General features: G+C 37.6%; 1 protein-coding gene across 7 annotated transcripts in view; it reads left to right on the top strand.

Annotated features, from left to right (window-relative positions):
- The window catches only part of TP53BP1 (tumor protein p53 binding protein 1), a 99410-nt gene that overhangs the window by 44764 nt on the left and 32748 nt on the right, over positions 1–21898 (top strand). For 5 of the 7 annotated variants that reach the window (XR_013370111.1, XR_013370112.1, XM_077880831.1 and 2 more), the window contains exons 12-15: positions 778–986; positions 10890–12213; positions 19112–19231; positions 19981–20184. Coding sequence is in view for 5 of the 7 variants with exons in the window: in XM_077880831.1 (XP_077736957.1) it covers positions 778–986; positions 10890–12213; positions 19112–19231; positions 19981–20184 (1857 nt within the window). In the remaining 2 variants the exon portion in view is untranslated. Of the gene's footprint in view, positions 1–777; positions 987–10889; positions 12214–19111; positions 19232–19586; positions 19813–19980; positions 20185–21898 lie in introns of those variants that run through there. The other 2 variants (XM_077880830.1, XM_077880832.1) reach the window with 2 other exon arrangements.

Below are 21898 nucleotides of genomic sequence, written 5' to 3'. Positions count from 1 at the left end.
TGGCATCAAGTTGTAAAATAGGGGGAAAAGCATTGTTGAATCAATACCCAGCTAGCTAGGTGGGGTCTGAGGAAGAGCCTGTTAGCTGACAGGTGGGTATTATATTATGGGAAAGCAGTGGGGTGGTGGTGGTGGTGGTGGTGGTGGTGGTGGTGGTGGTGTGTGTGTGTGTGTGTGTGTTTCCCCCTTGGGCCATTTGTCTCAGGATTAGTGGCTTGGTACTTCCTTCTTTGATAAATCACTGCTTGATTGACATTGATAGATTCTTTTTCTTCTGTATTTGTCCTGGCATTCATCTCTCTGCTTAGCAGTTGCTAATGCAAATATAATGAGTTCATAAATAAGTAGGTAATAGAGTGGTGAGCAAGTTCTGCCTTTCAAGGCCTGTGGCAAAATATATGATGGTTAAATGTGGTGACATTAATCTGAAGGTTCCTATGCAAAATACGAAAAACTGAGTTATAGTAGGGAAAGGTGTTTTAGAGGATCCTAGTTAATTTAACATTTCATGTGGATGAGTGGGTATCCTGAGATGAACCCCAGTTTCATCTGTATCTGAGGATTTGGGGAGTGTGGACCTTCCTCCTCCCAGGGGAAGAAAGTGTAATGCTAGATTTCTGTGACTCAATCTACTGTTAATCTCTGCTTTTCTGAAAATTAAATCATTGTTTTTTAGGAATAGAAATTTCTGTAATACAGTTGGTACTAGTGGTGTTAGAACATGAGTAATATTGATGAATACTTATTTTTTAATTTGTTTTTCGTGTTTTAAACCAGATGAGCCAATGGACATGACAGTGTTATCAGAAGGAAAAGGAGAATCTTTTGAGAAGAAACTCCAAGATGATGAACCAGTGGAGATAGAAAACCCTCCTGTCCCACCTGAGCCTGTTATATCACCACAGGCCTCAACACCAGTATCTCAGAGCACACCAGTCTTTAATCCTGGGTCACTTCCCATCCCATCGCAGCCTGAGTTTTCTCACGTGAGTATTATAGGAGTGTTTCCCTATTAATTTTTTTTCTTTAACAATCTTTTTTTTTTTTTCTTTTTCTTTTTTAAGTTTTATTTATTTATGAGAGACACAGAGAGAGAGGCAGAGACACAGGCAGAGGGAGAAACAGGCTCCATGCAGGGAGCCCGACATGGGACTCGATCCCAGGTCTCCAGGATCATGCCCTGGGCTGAAGGCGGCGCTAAACCGCTGAGCCACCAGGGCTGCCCTCTTTAACAATCTTTGAGGTATGACTTATAAACCATAAAGTTCACCCATTTTATTTTATTTTATTTTTATTTTTTATTTTTTTTGTTCACCCATTTTAAATATGTAATTTAGTGATATTTAATACAGTTACAGAGTTGTGCAGCTGTCCTCACGGTCTAGTTTTAGAACATTTCTAGAGTCACTTATGTGTAAACTGTCTTTAACTTGTATTTCTTGTACTGTCTTTAACTTTTTGAAAATGTTAGTGCAGAATTGAAGGGGGATGTTAATCATTATCCTACTGTAACACAACTACTACCAGTTTTGTCTTTTCACGTGTCTATTTTTTTAAATGATGTTGTTTATAGTGAACACATAACTTTAATCTTTTCCAGGTTACATTGCATCATAATGATTTTTCAGTATTACATAGTCTTCACACTACCCTTTCCTTTTTTTTTTTTTTTTTAAAAGAGTGAGATTACAGGTGCATGGGGAAGGGCACAGGGAGAGGGAGAGAAGCAGACTCCACCAAGTGTGGAGCTTGAAGCCGGATTCCATCTCACGACCCTGAGATCGTGACCTGAGCCGAAATCAAGAGTTAGATGCTTAACTGAGACCCAACCCCATACCACCTTTTCAAAACTTGTATAGTATTTCTCTGAGTGAATATAACATAAGCTAATTAATCATTCCAGCATGGAGGGTTTTAAGATGGTTTTTAGTTTTCAAATGAGAAGTTAGTTTTCTTCTAAAAGCAAGGGAAAACTAACATGTCTTTTGTATAATTCTAAATTTAAATATTAAAAACATAAAATGCAAAAAAAAAATGCGTGTTTTATTCATAGTGAATTAAAGGTCCTAAATCTAAGTGTGTATGTTATATGTTCAATCTAAATGCCTCTTGTAAGACTAATTGGGGGATTATTTTAGTGTTCTTGGGAGAACAACTTTCATGCCTTTCAGTTTGCAGGTGTTGTACTAAAAGTTTATATTGAATAATGAACGGTAGTGAAAAATACTACAAATTTAGTATAGAGGAGACAGTAGGAAGAAAAGTTTAATTGTTTTCTGGAGTTTTTAAAACTTGTCTGTTTTGTTGAAAATTCCATTTTATACCAATCATTAGAAGTGATTTGGTGATGTGGTTAAGAACGACTCTGGAGTTAGAACTTTCTAGACTTACTCCTGGCCCTACCATTACTGCCTGCCATTGTGACCAGTTGAAACTGAGCCTGTTTTCCTCATCAAATAAAATGGGTATATGGACACTACCTACCTACCTCATAGGGTAGTTGTGAAGGTTAAATGCTACCTGGATTAGTGCCTTGCATGTGTAAACACTTGAGAAGAGTTAGCTTTGCTGGTGTTAAAAGAGTGAAGACTTGGTTACCTGGAGATGAAGTCAGTGTTCAACCACCATGTGTCTTTTAGTTTTGTTTTTCTGTGAAAATTGTCTGTGAACATACATAGCTTTAAAGAATCATCAGAATTTAGGGATGAGCTGTGAGCATTGATGGAGAGTACTGAGAAGAATTTTATAGAAGAGGTAGCTGATGTGAAAGAGACAAGTTACAGATGTTTATCAGTGACTAAACAGGACTTATGTGGAAATGTATCTTTGCAAAGGTATTCCCTACCAGGAGAAGTGAAGCATGGCTAAAAGGGGATAAACTGACTCTAACAAGGCACCATTGAAGAAATTGCCTCACCTTCAGCATTTACCAAAGACCTTCAGAGGCATCTATACAGCCAGCAATGAACATTTGAGACAAATGAGTGATGTTGAGATGTCTCAGCCAGTAGAGTAGTCTGTGTCTCCTAAAAACAAGAAAAAGCAAAACAAAACAAAACAAACAAAAAAACCTCAGGAATACCTTAACAGTTTTTATGTTAAGGGTTTGTTTTTAATTAATAAGCACTTCTAAAAGCCAAAAAAGGAGTCTGATGGTTAAAACAAGATCTCTACTCACTCCTACCCAGAGACGACCACTTTCAGTTCCTTAAACTTTTTCTTGTGTTATGTATCTCTATAATTCTGTATATCATACATTCTTTTAAAAAGGGTTGCTTTTTTTTTTTTTTTTTTTAGAGAGATTTTATGTATTTATTCATGAGAGAATGAGAGACCCAAAGATATAGACAGACATAGGCAGAGGGAGAAGCAGACCCCTTATGGAGAACCTGATGTGGGACTCGATCCTGGGACTCCAGGACTGTGCCCTGAGCCGAAGGCAGATGCTCAACCACTGAGCCACCCAGGCATCCCTTTAAAAAAGTTTTTAAGGGTGTCTGGGTGGCTTTGTCAGTTAAGTGTTTGACTCTTGATTTCAGCTTAGGTCACTATCTCAGGGTTATAAGATTGAGCCAGTGTCGGGCTCTGTGCCTGGTTTAAGATTCTCTCTCTCCCTTTCCCTTTGCCCCTTCCTTGCCCCCTGAAAAATATGTTTTATCTATTCCCCTATCTTACCAGTATAGTTACATCATAATTTTGTTTAAACCATTATTAAGTTTATATCATTATGAACACTATTATAAACACTATTCAAAGCAGTATCTGTGGAATATTATTATTTTTCATGTTTAGATAATTTCTTTTCTCTGGAATTGATAATAGTCTATTTTATTTGTTTAGTTTTCTGCATATTTTTCACTTCAACCCGAGGCTCTCTACCAATTGCCAATTCTCTACCAATCTCCTTTCAGGATGTTTGGGGGCCTCAAACTTCATCTCTTTGGAGAAACCTCTTTTGGAGACTCCTGATTTCTAATCTTTACTGTTTTCTTCTATTCTTGGTGCATCACTCACCTCCTTTTCACCATAGTCCTTGGAGGTTGTCTTTACGTGTCTTTGTGTTGGATTCTTTTTGGACTCCATGTCCTACTTGGTTTACTCATTTTAGTGGAGGGTATTCTTTAGTAGCATACTGTCTACTCTCCTTTTTTTTTTTTTTTTCTTTAAGATTTTATTTATTTATTTGAGAGAGAGAGGAGCTGAGCAGGGAGCCCAACATGGGACTCAGTCCCAGGACCCTGAGATCATGACCTGAGCTGAAGTCAGGTGCTTAACTGACTGAGCCACCCAGGCGCCCCTCTGCTCTCATTATTGACTCATAGTTTGTAGAAATATAGAATTATAGGTTGGAAATAGCTTTCCTTTTAATTTTTGAAGGCATTGTTCCACGATCTTCAAAATTCCAGTGTTACTATTGAGAAGTGTGAAGTCAATCTGATTCTGATTTTTAATATGTGAGCTGTTACTCTCCTTACTGAAATCTTGTAGGATTTACTCTTTGTCCTTCGTGTTACGAAATTTCCAACCCCATGACACAGGTTTATTTTCATTGTATTGGGCATTTGTTAAACCCTCTCAATCTAGAAATTTAAGTCCCTTTAATTTAGGGATATTTAATTGTTTAATTTCTTCCCCTTTGTTCTTTTTAAAAAATTTTCCCTTACTAGAATACCTATTATTGATTTTTTTTTTAAGTTTTTATGTATTTATTCATGAGAGTCACAGAAAGAGAGGCAGAAGGAGGAGAAGCAGGCTCCATGCAAGGAGCCTGATGCGGGACTCGATCCTGGGAATCTGGGATCAGGCTCTGATCCAAAGCTCAACTTCTGAGCTACCCAGGCGTCCCTTATTATTGGGATATTGAAACTCCTTGAATAGTCTTGTAATTCTGTTTTGTCTCATACGTTACATTTCTTTCAATTTTTTGGGTGATTTCCTCAACTATCTTTAAAAAAACCAACCTTATTGAGATAATAATTCACATATGTTTACTTTTTTTTTTTTTTTTTTTTTAAGATTTGATTGTCTCTCTGTGTCTCTCATGAATAAATCAGAGAGACCTAGGGAGAGGAAGAAGCAGGCTCCATGCAGGGAGCCCGATGTGGGACTTGATCCCAGAATTCCAGGATCACACCCTGAGCCCAAGGCATACATTCAACCGCTGAGCCACCCAGGCATCCCGATGCCTTTTTTTAAAGTGTATAATACAGTGGCTTTTAGTATATTCACAGAATTGTGCAGTTAGTTGCCACAATCTAATTTTAGAACATTTTCATCTCTCCCCTTCTCCAAAAGACCCCATGCTCATTAGCAGTCGTTCCTATTTTCCTCATCCCTAGCCAAACACTAATCTACTCCATGTTTCCATAGGTTTGCCTGTTCTAGACATTTTATAAGTGGAATTCTATAATAGGTAGTCTTTTGTGATTGGTTTCTTCAAATTAGCACGTTTTCACGGTTCATTCACATTGTGGTGTGTATCAGAACTCTTTCCTTTTTATTCTGAATACTACTACATTCTGTTTATAAGATACATTTTACTCATTTATCAGTTGATGAACATTTGGGTTGTTTCCCAGTTTTGCTTATTGTGAATAATTCTGTGTACATTCATGGAGAAGTATTTGGACATACGTGGTTTTTTTTTAATTTTAAAGATTTTATTTATTTATTCATGAGAGAGAGAGAGAGAGAGAGAGAGAGGCAGAGACATAGGCAGAGGGAGAAGCAGGCTCCATATAGGGAGCCTGATATGGGGACTCGATCCTGGGTCTCCAGGATCAGGCCCTGGGCTGAAGGCGGCGCTAAACCACTGAGCCACCCGGGCTGCCCCTGGACATGTTTTTATTTCTCTTGTATATGCCTAGGAGTGAGTGCAGTTGCTGGATTCAATCTTCTTTTGACATTCCTCAGTTATTAATTTCTACTTTTGAGTTTTTAATTTAGAAACGATTTTTTTCTCTGAATGTTCTTTCTTTTCTAAAAAAATAGTATTTTGTCTTGTAATATGGGTATACTAGCTCATCTCCCTAAGGATATTATTAGTTTTTTTAGAAGTCTTCTCTTCCTTGGAATAGTTGCTATTTCTTCAAATAGATTTTAGTTAGTTTCGATCCTTGACTTTGAAATTGGAGGGTTTCCTCAAGTGTCTGATAATCCTTGATTATCTGCTTTCAGAGAACAATACCAGAAAACTGATTAGAATTCTAACTGGTGTTTGGTGCTTATTTCTGGGATTCACTGTAATGTGATCTGGTGGGCCATTTTGGGAATCCCCTAGCATCAGTATCTTGATTTGATTCAGTATGGTCAGTTTCTCCAGAAAAATGTCTAATCTCCAGTCTCCTGGTTGCCATTGTTCTAGAAATCTATTGATGGAAGAGGGCTGGGGGTGCTGGGGTGTTGAGAGGCAGGTACAGGTTCCTTTCAATATGTAAATTTTCACTTAATCTCTCTGTTTTCACTTTCTAATAATTGTGCCTCTTTCTCTTCAGGAAGCTTTATTTCACTCCAGGGCAGAGGAAGGTCAGGGAGTGAGGATCTGAGAGGTGAACTGCTGCTGCTGCCTTTTCTTTCTTGCTTTCTTTTCTTTTTTCTTTTCTCTTCTTTTCTTTTCTTTTCTTTTCTTTTTTTCTTTTCTTTCTTTTCTTTTCTTTTCTTTTTTTCTTTTCTTTCTTTTCTTTTCTTTCTTTCTTAATTTTCTTTCTTTTTCTTTCTCTTTCTTTCTTTCTTCCTTTCTTTCTTTCCTTTTCTCTTTCCTTTTTTTTTTTTTTTTTTTTTTAAAGAAATCTCTGCACCCAAAGTGGGGCTTGAACGTGTCACTATTTCAGAGGTCAAGAGTCACATGTTCTTCTGCCTAAGCCATCCAGGCACCCCTGAACTGCTTCTTAAATAGCTTTTCAACCAGTCCTCCTGTTTTTGGCTCCGCCCTCACCATCATTTCCAGAGTCACCTGGTGATGCTGCCAAGTCTTGAATCTTTTTTTGGACATGGTGGTTCTGTGGTATAATTTGGGTTGCTTCTTGGCTGTCTCCATTGCTGGCTTAGAATTCAGCTTTCGCTAGTCTGTCAAATAGATGATCACTCTTCCAAAATTTTGCTGCAGTTATCTTTCTTCTGTTCTTTTTCTTGAAAAATAAAAATAAAAAAAAATTTTCCTTTACTGTTGCTTAGTGGGGTTTTGGAAAAGAGTTAAAGTAAATGTGTGTATTAAATCCACCATTTTAATTTTTTTGTCCTTATCTGTCAAACTTACGTTTTATTCTTAATGGCTAACCTTTGCACATCTGTTATTTCTTCTGTACCTTGATTCCTGGAGTCCAAGTCAACCTTGATATTATAAGATCTAAATATTTATGAGATAAATATTGATCAAAAGATAACTGGGATAAAGGTAATTTTGTGTATTTTTTTTTCTTAATATATTTAATTGCATAGCCTCTTTGACCCTTCACTAGGATAGAATGGATGGAGAGAGGGTTAGTAAAACATAGTTTGATACTTAACACTTTCCTCATTTTTGATATACATATTAATTTAGGGGATGACAAATCAGATTATAGATGACTGTATGAATAGCTCTTGAACTCTGCATATGTGACACCAGTTTGTGACTGGTTTGATACTATGGATTTAGGTCTGTATTGAATCTAGACTTAAAGATGGGCTCACATTGAGAGTAGTCCGACAGTTCTCCATCAGTCTGTATCAGAGCCCTGGGGAGTTTCTGTTTACTTAGCTCAGGTATTCTGACCCGGCTTCCAGGGAGTCTCAGCACTATGGATTATTATGTGCCAGACACTCAGAGGCTAGATCCAGGCAGTCTTTACAAATACAGGTTGTTGATAGGCTGGTTAGCCTGACTGAAGTTCTACATATATTGAATAAAAATCTTGTAGAAAATGAAATCACACCAGTGTTTATTCTGATAATGCTTCTAAGATATTTAATGGGCGGGGGGAGGGGCGGGCAACTGCTTACTAGATAATGTGGTTTCCTTTGGGGTGATGAGAATTTTTTGAACTAGATAGGAGTGGTGGTGGTTGCACTGAATTGTAAGTAAGTGTTCACTCTGAAGTGTTTAATTTTCTGTTATGTGAATTTCACATAAAAGATATTTGTAGTTTATTAGCAGTGTTTTTCTACACGAGCCTCTGTAAAATGATCTATTTTTTGCAGTAAGAAAAAATTACTATTTCTTATAGAGGATGTCTAATATATATGCACTGGCACCTGGGTGGCTCAGTGGTTGGGCATCTGCCTTTGGCTTAAGTTGTGATCCTGGAGTCCTAGGATCATCCCCGCATTTGGCTCCCCCATGGGGAGCCTGCTTCTCCCTTTGCCTGTATCTCTGTCTCTCTCATGAATAAATAAATAAAATGTTTTTTTAAAAAAAATGCAAGTAAGATCATCAGTTATCCTATCTCAGAAATAACTACTTTTAACCTTTTTATGTATATGTTTATTAACGTGAGAACACATGAAAATCGTATAGGCATGTATAAAAAGACTATAGTAAAATACATATTCACATAATTTTTTTAAACTGAAATACAAACTTTCTATTTGATGTGTAGCCTGAATGTTTTTCTCTTAATATTCATCTGTAATTTTATGTATATAACACACACATGATGGAATACTTTGTATCGTAATTTTTATTTTATTTTTTTGCCTTAAAGATTTATTTTTATTTGTTATATATATATATATATATATGTATACACACACACACACATATATATATATATAGAGAGAGAGAGAGAGAGAGGCAGAGACACAGGCAGAGGGAGAAGCAGGCTCCATGCTGGGAGCCTGATGCAGGACTTGATCCCAGGACTCCAGGATCGCGCTCTGGGCCAAAGGCAGGCGTGAAACCGCTGAGCCACCCAGGGATCCCCTGTATCATAATTTTTAAATGAATCTCTTGGGGTGCCTAGCTGGCTCAGTGAAGAGCATGCGATTCTTGATCTTAGGGTTTTGAGTTCGAGCCTCATGTTGGGTGTACAGATTACTTAAAAAAATCTTTAAATGAATCTCATATTAGTAGACATTTAAGGTGTTTTGTTTCCTATTCTAAATAATAAATTTGCATGGAACAGTAGTGTACCTAAGTCCTAATTCCATCAGATCATTTCCCAGAAATGGAATTATTGGGCAAAGGGGTATATAAAGTTTTAAGGCTGTTTATTGTCCTAGTGCCATTTAGAAATATTAAACCACTATACATATACGGAGCTCAGCCATACCTCAGAGTCTCAAATTTATGACTTTTTATAATCTGAGAGGGTAAACAATACTAGACATTGAAATATCAGCAGTTATGAAATATACAGAATGTTTGGCAGCCTATATTGATTTCTCTTTACTTTAAAAATCATAGGCAATTAATGCCTTACCAGCAATGTCTAGTTTTAATAGCATTTATATCAGGCAAAACAACACACTAAAAGTAAGTTCTTTTTTTTTTTTTTTTTTTTTTTAATTTTATTTATTTATGATAGTCACAGAGAGAGAGAGAGAGGCGCAGAGACAGGCAGAGGGAGAAGCAGGCTCCATGCACCGGGAGCCCGATGTGGGATTCGATTCCGGGTCTCCAGGATCGCGCCCTGGGCCAAAGGCAGGCGCCAAACCGCTGCGCCACCCAGGGATCCCTAAAATTAAGTTCTTACACAAAGACATGCCTAAGCTTTGGCTTATTTACTTTTTTTTATGTTAAGGTATTATTTAAAATAAAATGCTGTTTTTAGTGGATAGATAGTTTGATGAATTTTAGTAGTTGTCTACAAATGTGTAACCACCACCACCATCAAAGTGTAGAAGAGTTTCCTCACACTAAAAAGTTTCTTCATAATCCTTTGCTGTTCCCTACCCTCCTGATTCCCTCTTCAACCTTAGGTAACCATTCGTCTGCCTTCTGTCGCTATTGTTTTGATTTTCTTGAGAATTTCGTATAGTTGGAATCATAAAATGTATATGGTCTTTTATGTTCTAGTTCTTTAGCATATTTTTGATGTTCATTCGTATTGTTAGATGTATTAACCTCTTACTCCTTTTCATTGAGTACTATTCCATAATATAAATATCCACAGTTTTACAGTTTTATTCACCAGTTGACAAACACTTGAGTTGCTCCCAATTTTGAACTATTATGAATAATACTGCTATAAACATTTGCATACACATCTTAGTGTGGACATAGGATTTTATTTCTCTAGGGTAAATACTTAACAAGTGGAATTTTCTAGGTCATATGTAATGTCTCTTTAACTTTGTTAAGATACTGTCAGACTCTTTTCCATTTTGCCTTTCCATCAGCAGCAAATGAGAGTTGCAGTTGTTCCACATCTCACCAACAGGATGTAGTCTTTTTAACTTTAGCCATTTTTGTTGGTATGTAGTGGTGTCTAGTTGACTGATGATACTGTTAGTTTTGGATTTTAACATCTATTTTATGAATGCTAGCATATTTTGAAATAGTAGGAAGTAAAATAAGTATATATTCCCACATTATGAGCACTGAAGTGGGCTGTGTAAGCATTTGTTCATATGATTACTATGTAATTGAAAGCCCATCAGATAAATGACATATTTTTAGAAGTTGGATGATGTATAATTAAATTAAAGGGCGTTCCTACCCTTAGAAGGAAAAGTTAATACTTCATTGTTTTTGTTTATCTTATGCTTATTATAAATTAGTGGTTCACAGGAAAAAGATTAAAGTGACCTGTGTTGTTGCAGACTGGGGATTTATTAGCTTTGTATTTCCGAGATTATGGCCCTAGAGTTCTATAATTCTTGAACAATTGATTGAGAAACTTTAGATGAATTCAAAGACACAAGAGAAATATTTTGAAGAAATAGATTTATTTCTTTTTCTTTCTCCTTAGGACATTTTCATTCCATCTCCAAGTTTGGAAGAACAATCAAATGATGGGAAGAAAGGTGGAGATCTGCACAGTTCATCTTTGACTGTTGAGTGTTCTAAAACTTCAGAGATTGAACCAAAGAATACCACTGAGGATCTTGGGCTGTCATTGACAGGTGATTCTTGTAAGTTGATGCTTTCTACAAGTGAATATAGTCAGTCCCCAAAGATGGAGAGCTTGAGTTCTCATAGGATTGATGAAGATGGAGAAAACACACAGATTGAGGATACGGAACCTATGTCTCCAGTTCTCAATTCTAAACTTGTTCCTGCTGGAAACGATAATATCCTGATGAATCCAGCACAAGATGGCCAAGTAGAACTGAATCAGAATGATAAAACGAAGGGGGATGATACAGAAACCAGAGATGACATTAGTATTTTAGCCACTGGTTGCAAAGGCAGAGAAGAGACTGTAGCGGAAGATGTTTGTATTGATCTCACTTGTGATTCAGGGAGTCAGGCAGTTCCTTCTCCAGCTACTCGATCTGAGGCACTCTCTAGTGTGTTAGATCAGGAGGAAGCTATGGAAATTAAAGAACATCATCCAGAGGAGGGGTCTTCAGGGTCTGAGGTTGAAGAAATCCCTGAGACTCCTTGTGAAAGTCAAGGAGAGGAGCCCAAAGAAGAAAATATGGAGAGTGTCCCATTGCACCTTTCTCTGACTGAAACTCAGTCCCAAGGGTTGTGTCTTCCAAAAGAAATCCCCAAACAAGAATGCCAGGAAGCTATGGAAATTGAAACCAGTGTGATTAGTATTGATTCCCCCCAAAAGATTCCAGTACTTGACCAAGAATTGGAACATAAGGATCAGGAAGCGTGGGAAGAAGCTACTTCAGAGGATTCAAGTGTTGTCATTGTAGATGTGAAGGAACCATCTCCCAGAGTTGATGTTTCTTCTGAACCTTTAGAGGGAGTGGAGAAATGCTCAGATTCCCAGTTGTGGGAGGATGAGGCTCCAGAAATAGAGTCATGTGCTGAGAATAGAGCTGATACCCAGGAAGGAAAGAGTGCAGAATATGAAGGAGATTTGAAATCAGTGACAGCAGAAAAGGAACCTGTAGAAGTACACTCTCCACAACCTCCTTTGACTTTAGTGAGAGCAGATGATGCTCTGAAACCTGACCAGGAGATGCAGCAGGCTGAACCTCAAGAAAAAACCCATAATTCATTAACAAAAGACTCAAAAATAGCTAATGCAAAGCAGCTGGGCTCAGGTGGAGAAGCCCAGCAGCTGGAGAAGGCCTCTGCCCATGCTTCACAAAGCTTCTGTGAAAGCTCTAGTGGTGAGTGTGCTTATAAATTGTTCTGTATTTCCAACCAAATTATAACTTGGAAGGGAATGTAGGAGAGAATTGTGCTTATGTCAGGGCTAAAAATTAACTTAGAATTATGTTTAGGAATAGCCAGTGATAGTTGGGAAGTTGAGAATTTTGCAATGTGTTTTTCTTTTGTAGCTGTAATTATTTATGGAATCATCCGAGGTTTATGTGCTTTATAACTCAGAAATGATCAACATGAATTTTCTAAGTATTTAGAAATCACACCAGTCTGGTGTTTTCTACTTAGGTCCCAATCCTTTTTTATATTTCTGTATTTACAGTTGCCTTGAAATACAAGGATTTTTTTTGATTACCCTACATAGTAAAATATTCAGAACTCTATTAATGAGTGTATTGTTACAGAATTTTTTCCTCTTTCTGGGCATTAGGTAAAGTTCTAAATTTGGCTCAACGTATATACATCTTAAACATTAAACTGGAAAAGGTATTAGTTTATGTTCTTTACCTATTTTATTGAAAACCAGAATGAGAACATAGATTACTTTCTGAAATATTTGTAGAATATTCCATGTAAGATTATCTGAAAAGAATCTAAACTTTCTAAATGCCTAGAGTTAGTAAAATTTAAAAGCAAAACAAACTCCAAAAATAAAAAATCAAGTTACAATCAAGTTACAAAATTAAGAAAACAAGCCTCTAGGGATTTGGAAATGAGAAACAATATTTGGCCATTATCCTAGCTATTAGTATAGGTGGCTTATGCTTCTTGTCTAGAGGTAGTACTTTTTTTTTTTTTTTTTTAACTTTCAAAATTGCCCCTATTCATTAGGTTTTATATACAGGATTTTTTATTCATCCTTTACAGAACAAGAAAATGTTATAGCTAAAAAAGAACTTAGGGATTAAGAGTTCAGTCTCTTCTTTCTAAAGTCATAGGTAGTTAATAATTGAGGTAGGACTAGGACCTAGGTCTCCTAATTCTGAAGTCTATGCTTTTTACTCCTGTACAGTTGTGTAATATAGTTACTCTGAATCTGACCAATTATGCCAAAGAACTATCTGAATGATCTAATTAATATTCTGTATTGTTTAGTATTTTTATAATTGTGTTATATCTAAATACTGTTGTTGACTTAGGCTCAGAAAGTGTTAGGACCTATAGATTTTTTTTTTTTTTAAGATTTTATTTATTTATTCATGAGACAGATACAAATAGAGACAGACACTCAGAGGGAGAAGCAGGCTTCCTGCAAGGAGCCCAATATGGGACTCCATCCCGGATCCTGGAATCATGCCCTGAGCCAAAGGCAGCCGCTCATCCACTGAGCGACGACCCCCCCGCAACCTCCCCTTCCCTATAGATTGTTTTAATATGGATACTTAGAAGAGCTTTTTAATTATTTTAGCATTTATATGCAAAAGACTGTGAATTCTTGCTTACACTATTAATTGGCAGGGACAGTTTTTTTTAAGATTTTATTTTATTTATTCACCTAGACACAGAGAGGCAGAGACATAGGCAGAGGGAGAAGCAGGCTTCCTGCAGGGAGCCAGACACGGGACCCAATCCTGGGACTTTAGAATCACACCATGGGCCAAAGGCAGGCGCTAAACCGCTGAGCCACCCAGGGGTCCCCAGGACAGTTTTTATAGTAGACATTGCTGTAATAAACTTATTTTACTAGTATTTATCTAGATTGTTGAAAATACTAGTAAGTTACTTTCCGCTTACTTCAAGATTTTAGTTTTGAGTAAATTAAAAATAGTGAAGACAGTGGTTAGACTGTTAGAGAATTAGTCTAAAGTAAATCATTTGGGATCCCTGAGTGGCTCAGTGGTTTAGCGCCTGCCTTTGGCCTGGGGCGTGATCCTGGAGACCCAGGATCAAGTCCCACTTTGGGCTTCCTGCATGGAGTCTGCTTCTCCCTCTACCTGTGTCTCTGCCTCCTCTTTCTCCCCCCCCCCCCCGTGTCTCTCATGAATAAATAAATAAAATATTTTAAAAAATCATTCAAAAGGGCATTGCTAGAAAAGAGAAAAAATTATACTTAAAGTACAGTTGTTTAGTTACCAAAGTTTAAGAGAGCCTAATTTAAATGAGAGTAAACTCAAAAGTTAATGATTCTTTAGTCTGTAAAGACAAAATGAAAGGTATGAATTGGTTGAGTCCCAGGTTTGTTCAGTTAGATTTCTGTATACTAAAGTTAGAAGGATACTTTTGTTTTTTAATAGCTTTATTGACTAAAAAGATACATGCTTATTTGCAAAAGTTCAAATAAGAAAGAGAAGATAGGAAGTTGGGAAGGAAAAGGAGACAATCACTGTAAATGCCTATATTTATAGATAACTGAGAACTTGTCTATTCTCAGACATTTGTTTAAGGAGACCTCTTGAAATTTGAGAAAGCAAATTTAGAAAGATGGTACTTGGAAACCCAGCCTTATTCAACATAGAATACACTTCTGATAGGTTGATTATGTGAAAAATTGTGACAAGTTCAGTAAGTCTATAATTAAAACCACAAATGGTGGTCTGTGGTAGGGAAACTAGGTATGTTTTGTGCTCTAGCTCTAATCTTTACTGGCTTACTTTACGGAATATCATTCTAATTAGCCGTTAATGTCAGAGGCAGACTCTTAGCATAAACTGTTTATGGGTGATGTCACCCAGTATAGAAATTTTTAATTGGGTGGCTTTTAATCTGTTGTAAGAAGTAACCAATTCTCTTGAGCACAAAAGAAGATTAAGTGGGCTGTAGATTGTAACAAAGTTAGAAACTGGGGAGGCCTTCCTGACATTAAGGTTTTAATTTTTTTTTTTTTTAAGATTTTATTTATTCATGAGAGACAGAGAGAGAGAGGCAGAGCCACAGGCAGAGGGAGAAGCAGGCTCCATGCAGGGAGTCTGATGTGGGACTTGATCCCAGGACTCCAGGATCATGCCCTGGGCCAAAGGCAGGCCGCTAAACTGCTGAGCCACCCAGAGATCCCAACATTAAGGTTTTTAAATATTGCTTTGAACTAATGAATTCCCTTAAGTCCTTAGTAATAAAGACAAACATCCCACTCAGCTGGTTTCATTTTGTTCATTGCTGTCCTTCATAGGTTGGTATGCTGGCATATAAAATAGTTCATGATAATCTGGGATAGCAAGAAAGGACTTGATAATTTAAACAATAGGCATGCGAAATGTCAGAGAATTTAAAATATGTGGAAAATTCCAGTATTAAAGGCTAAAATATTTTGCAGGATGGTGATAACTTGACTAGATTAGTGGTGTCTTTCAGATGTATTGAACAAAAGCAGAGAAATGTCTGAAAGCATTTGGAGGACATTGAATAGAGGCTTTCTGAATATGAATAATTAAAGACTAAAAATAAAGGCTGTTTCTGGTTAATTGAATGCTGACTAAAGAGTTAGGAATTTATCTTCTAGTGGAAACCTTGGCTTTTTGACAAAGAGCTAACATGTTCAAAGTAATATTTTATAGGAATGTTGCTTTGGTTGTGGTATGCAGAAAGAATTGGGGGTTGAGGAAAAGGGGAGACTTCAGACAGAGAAAGTAATTGATAGGCTGTTGTAATAATCCAGGAATGAGTCATTGAAGGCCCAGATAAATAGTGGCAGTGTTGCCTATAAAATTAGACTCATTTTTCCATTGGGCTGTAGGAATACAGCTGGGTCAGTGGTGCTAAAGTAATCTTTCTTTCCTTTTTTTTTTTTTTTTTTTTTTTAATATTTTACTTATTCATGAGAGATACAGAGAGAGGTAGAGACAGAGGCAGAGAGAGAAGCAGGCTTCTCACAGGGAGCCTGATGTGGAACTCGATCCCAGGACTCTGGGATCACACTCTGAGCCAAAGGCAGATGCTCAGCTGCTGAGCCACCCAAGCATCCCTAAAGTAATTTTTCATAAGTTTTATCTTGTGCAAAGGAAACCCTATTACAGAGAAATAATATTCAGTAAATTAATGATTGCATGTTACATTTACATATTATGGTATGACATAGAAGGATGGATTTAAATGATTTCATAGAGATTTTAAAAAGTCTGCATGATCAGTCATAATATGAGGGATGGTTCCTGTTAAGAGAGCAGTACAGTGCAGGTGATTGTTCCAGGAACCAAAATTCTATCAAATACTTTGGGATGTTTGATGCTTTGTGAGATATATTTTTACTTTTTAGGCTGCATATTTCTTCTAAGTTCTTCTTTATTAACCTAAAGGACTTGCTTTTTGGGGACTTGCTGGAGAATGAATCATGGAATGGAATGGTTACCTGCCTGACCATTTCTCTTTTTTCTGTTACTATGGTGAAATTCTTTGCCATTTATTTTATGTATGTATGTATGTATGTATTTATTTATTATTTATTTATTCATTTATTCATTTATTTATTTTTCTCTTTGCCATTTAAAATGTGATTCTCCAGGGTGTGTGGGTGGTTCAGTCAGTTAAGCATCTGTCTCTTGAAGTCGTCTCTTTATTTTGGCTCAGGTCATGATCTCAGGGTCATGAGATCGAGCCCCAAGCCCCAGTCGGGCTCTGCTGCTTAGTGGGGAGTCTGCTTAGGAATTCTTTCTCTCCCTCTCCCCTTCTTCCTGCTTGTGTGCGCGTGCACTCTCTCAAATCTTACAAAAAAAAAAAAGATGTAATTCTGCAATTCTTTACTCATACTCTTTACAGTTCCTTTAGCTGAGCATATATACATTTTATCCTTTCTTTTTCCTTTTTTTTTTTTTTTAAGATTTTAATTATTCGTGAGAGACAGAGAGAGAGAGAGAGGCAGAGACACAGGCAGAGGGAGAAGCAGACTCCCTGTGGGAAGTCTGATGCGGGACTCGATCCCAGGACCCCAGGACCACTCCTTGAGTCAAAGGCAGAAGCTCAACCACTGAGCCACCCAGGTGCCCCTTATCCTTTATTTCTAAAGTTTATTTTGTTTTCTCTTTACATCCCTTCAGATTACTAATTGATATGAGATGGGGTTTTTCGTTGTTTTGTGACTTTGAAGAAAAAAGTGTTAAAGTGCTTCATATGAAACATAAGAATAGAAGTGGAATGGAAAAAGATGAAAAGAAAAATTTGGTTTTAAAGAGAAACTTGGTCTTCATTTAGTTCCTGGCACAGAGCTCCAGAAATTCTTGTAATTTTCTAAGTGATAGGACTATCTTTTGTTGTTCATAAGAAAGCCTTTCAGACACCTCTGAGTTTATGCTAATAAGGTGATTTAGGGTAGAATCCCTATATAGCCTCAGGACAGGGCTGTACACCAGGAAGACCTAGTGACTGGGTGGGTGAAAGTTTCAGTCCTATCTAACCTCCTCCTGGAAGGAAGGACTGGAGATCAAACTCAAGAAAAGCTCTTAAACAAGATTTAATAAGCTTTCTCCTTGTAATGAGCAAGGAGGATAGATACCTCATCTCAGTTGCATGGGGACAAGAAGCTCCTGCTATCAGAACCCTTCTGGATTTCACCTTCTGTACTGTGTTGTTTGGCTGTTCATATGTGTCCTTTATAATAAATTGGTAAACATAAGTGTTTCTCTGAGTACTGTGAATAGCTCTTATAACTTAATCAAACTTGAAGGAGGAGGTCGTAGAATCTTCAGGGTACAGCTGGTGGGACAGAAACGCAGGTAACAACCTGGCTTTATGATGGGCATCTGTAGTGGGGGCAGTCAGTCTTAAAAGTGGGACTGAGCTATAAATTTGTGGGATCTGATGCTGTATCCAGGTAGATAGTGTCAGAATTGAAAGACAGTCTCTGCTGAGAATTGGAGAATTGCTTGGTAGTGGTAGGATACACATTAGGCAAAATGTTTTGCAAAGGAGCAGTGACTGAGTATGGCAGATTGTAGGTATTTTGAGGTATCAAAGGAAAGTAAGTACGAATTTTCAGATGTTAGGTTTAAGAGGAGAAGTCTGGCACAGTTCTTTTTTTCTCCCAAACTTAGTCGTCACTTCATTAAAAGAAGTAAACAGGGCAGCCTGGGTGGCTCAGCGGTTTATCGCCACCTTTAGCCCCGGGTGTGATCCTGGGGCCCCGGGATCGAGTCCTGAGTCGGGCTCCCTGCATAGAGCCTGCTTCTCCCTCTGCCTGTGTCTCTGCCTCTCTCTTCTCTCTCTCTCTGTGTCTCTCATGAATAAATAAATAAAATCTTAAAAATAAAAGAAGTAAACAAATCACAAAGTATCATTTTTGGCAGTGTACTAATTCTGATTAGTAAAAATTTGAAACCAAGGCCTAGTTAAAAAGTGAAGTTTTGTATCTTGACAAATGTTTTATTGTTTTTTAAAAGATTTTATTTATTTATTCATGAGAGATACAGAGAGAGGGGCAGAGACATAGGCAGAGGGAGAAGCAGGCTTCCTGTGGGGAGCCTGATAGGGGACTTGATCCCAGAACTCCCAGGATCACAACCTGAACCGAAGGCCAATGCTCAATCACTTAGCCACCCAGGCACCCCGACAAATGTTTTATGTTTATATTAATTTATTGGTGACTAACCAAAATGTGTATACTGGGAATGCTCATGTATGTGAGATTTACCACTGTGCAGACATGTAGATTATTACTATTATGGCCTAGAGTATGCTGGTCGGTACATCTTACTTCTCACCTCCTGTTCCTCAGGGCCTCTAAACTTTGGGCTTCTTCAGTTTGTCTGTTTTTTGGTTGTATGCTTTATGTCAGTCCTGTTGTTGATGGCCGTAATTGGAACACAGAGGATGGTAGGAGATTGTTTGGGAGCCTTGGTGAGAAGGGTTGGGAGTGAGGCCGATTTGGGCAGCAAAAGGAAAGAATAATTGAAATATTTCTTACAGTTCTTTTCACTTTTACTTTTTAAATATATTTCTGTTTTGGTTTCCTTTTTGTTTCTTTTTTTCCCCCTCTAGAAACTCCTTTTCATTTCACTTTGCCTAAAGAAGGTGAAATTATCCCACCATTAACTGGTGCAACTCCACCTCTTATTGGTCACCTAAAATTGGAGCCCAAAAGACACAGTACTCCTATTGGTGAGTGACTAACATGTAATGATATTTAAAGCAGAATTTCTGATATACCATTCTTTATGCAAGTGATTCTTTTAGATCTGAGGAGTTGGGTCTGCTTGATATGATTGGTTTTTGTCTTAGGAAGAATATGGTTGTGGTATTTGATTCCATAAGTTTACTCCTGTAAGATATTGAGCGATAATAAGAGAGTGGAAGGAAGGAAGGGAGTATTTATGAGGATTTTACTCTTATTACTTGCAAGGCAGTTGAATCTGGGTACAAAGCAATGATACAGAGCTATTTTTATAAGGAAGGGTCAGGAAATAGGGTAAAAGTACTATTTATTCAGTACCCTGGCTATCAGTTTGCTGCTTGATAGGGAAGGAAAACTTAGGTCCTCCTTCCCTGAAGTAGCCAGTAGTCTTCTGCATTAACCTATTTGTTTTCTCTAGTCAGTGCTGGGAGGTAACAATCATGCCGTCTGGAGTCTCCTGCTACCTATGCCTGATGCTTTGCAGATGTGGGTTGGCTGAGGGCTCATGCAGCATCCTTTGTCCAGATGCAGAAGTGGAACTGAATCCTGTTGCTCCTCTTAAGACCAGGTGTCAATACTAGTGCGTAGTTGTTGATACTGTGACAGGATCTATCCTAGGAACCCCCTCAATCCTGCAGAGCTGTGGAACCAAACAGGCAAATTGATGACCTTGAATTGTAGTTTTCATGTTTGTATTTTAGTGTTCTTCTTTCTTCCTCCTTCCTCCTCCTTACAGATATTAGCAACTATCCGGAGAGTACCATAGCAACCAGTGATGTCATGTCTGAAAGCATGGTGGAGATCAACGATCCCATACTTGGGAATGAAAAAGGGGAGCCTGGGGCTGCCCCAGAAATGGATGATAAATTGTGTCTAAGAATGAAACTGGTCAGTCCTGAGACTGAAACGAGTGAAGAGTCTTTGCAGTTTACTCTGGAAAGTAAGTTTTATTTTCTGTTAATCTTGGGTAATTAGTAGGTACAGATCATCTGAGAAGTATTTTCTTTCTTCTAATTACAGTAATTAATACTTGTATAATGATAAATGAATCTCTAAAGTCTTATTCTTGAAGATTTAATTCATTGCTTTCGGCTAGTCACTGTCTTGTTACTGAAGATGCTTCATTTTATAATCTCTAGTGTTATGTTTCTTTGTATTAAACCTTTGTTTTTAAAGTAATCAGTTTCCATATTCAGAAACAGTTCAGGAGAGGGTAGAAAATGTAGAATTGAGGATTCACTTTATAGGCTTATGTTGACTGTTTCTCATATTAATTAATTGCACATTGATTGGTATGGCTAAAATACAGGGAAGGTACAAAGGAGGCTGCAAAAGTAGGATCCAGTTCAGAAAGGCCTTTTACATCATGCTGAGATACTGAAGAATTTTAGGTAAGGGAATAATACCAGGTTTGCTTTTTTAAAAGGCTCAGCTGAGTGTTTAAAAACTTTTGCCTTGGTGCATTATGCCTTGCCTTGCCTTGCCCATTTCCTAGTCTCATGCCTGGAAAACTCAGTCTTTGTTTAACCAGGAAATAGGGTCATTAGTAGTGGAGGTGGAGATGAGGGGATGAATCTGAGCAGTACATGGAATAGAGAACCTTGGGACAAGTTGAATATGGAAGTAAGAAGGAGGGAAAAAGTACAGAATGAATCTACATTTGAATTAAGTTTTCATGATAGTACTCTAAGGTAGGTAATATTTCCAGTCATAAAGAGAGCTTTTAAGTTACATACCTAAGTAAGGACACACACACACACACACACACATTTTAAAAATATTTTATTTATTTTATTTATTTGAGAGAGACAGCACAAACGGTGGGGGCAAGTCGGGCAGAGAGAGAGGGACAAGCAGACTCTCTGCTGAGTGTGGAGCCTGATTCAGGGCTCAGTCCCAGGACCCCTGAGATTGTGACCTGAACCAGAGTCAGATGCTGAACCAACTGATTCACCCAGGCACCCCAATAAATTTTTTAAAATATTTATTTATTTTAGAGAGCGGGGAGTAGAGAGGGGGAGAGGCAGAGGCAGAGTCTTAAGTAGAGGCAGAGTCTTAAGTAGACTCTGCTGAGCAGGGAGCCTGATATGTGGCTCAGTCTCAGGACCCTGAGATCATGACCTGAACCGAAACCAAGAGTCTCATGCTTGAACTGACTGTGTCATCCAGGCACCCCGCTAAAGGTCATAGTAATTGCTAAGAGGTAGTGCTAGAGTTTGAATCAGATCTGACATGAAAGTTTATAATTTTTCCACCAGATAGTTTTTAAATACTATTTTTTAATGAAGTTAGAACAGAAAAAAAAATCTTATAAAAGAGATTATAAAGGAACATTCAGTGAAGAGGACTAGGAGAGTATGAAAAGATGGAAGTCTATGGGGAGGAGAATTATAAGAAGGTAACAATGTTAGATGCAAAAGTGAGGGTCTGATAAGGTATAACGGAAAATGTACATTGGATTTGGCAATTAGGATCCATTTGGTGATTCTAGCAAGGACTATTTCAGTATGGTGCTTTGAGTGGGAGTTATACTGACGATAGTTGAGGATTGTTGGGGAGAAGAGGTAGCAAATGTATTCTACTTTTGAGAAGTTAATATGAGGAAGGAAGAAAAAATAATGCCAAGTTAGAAATTCAAGACTGGAGGAGATTTT

This window comes from Canis aureus, chromosome 32 (assembly GCF_053574225.1).
Source record: "Canis aureus isolate CA01 chromosome 32, VMU_Caureus_v.1.0, whole genome shotgun sequence".
Taxonomy (NCBI): Eukaryota; Metazoa; Chordata; class Mammalia; order Carnivora; family Canidae; genus Canis; species Canis aureus.
Note: the sequence above shows the minus strand (reverse complement) of the source record. Positions and strands in the feature narration are given on the sequence as shown.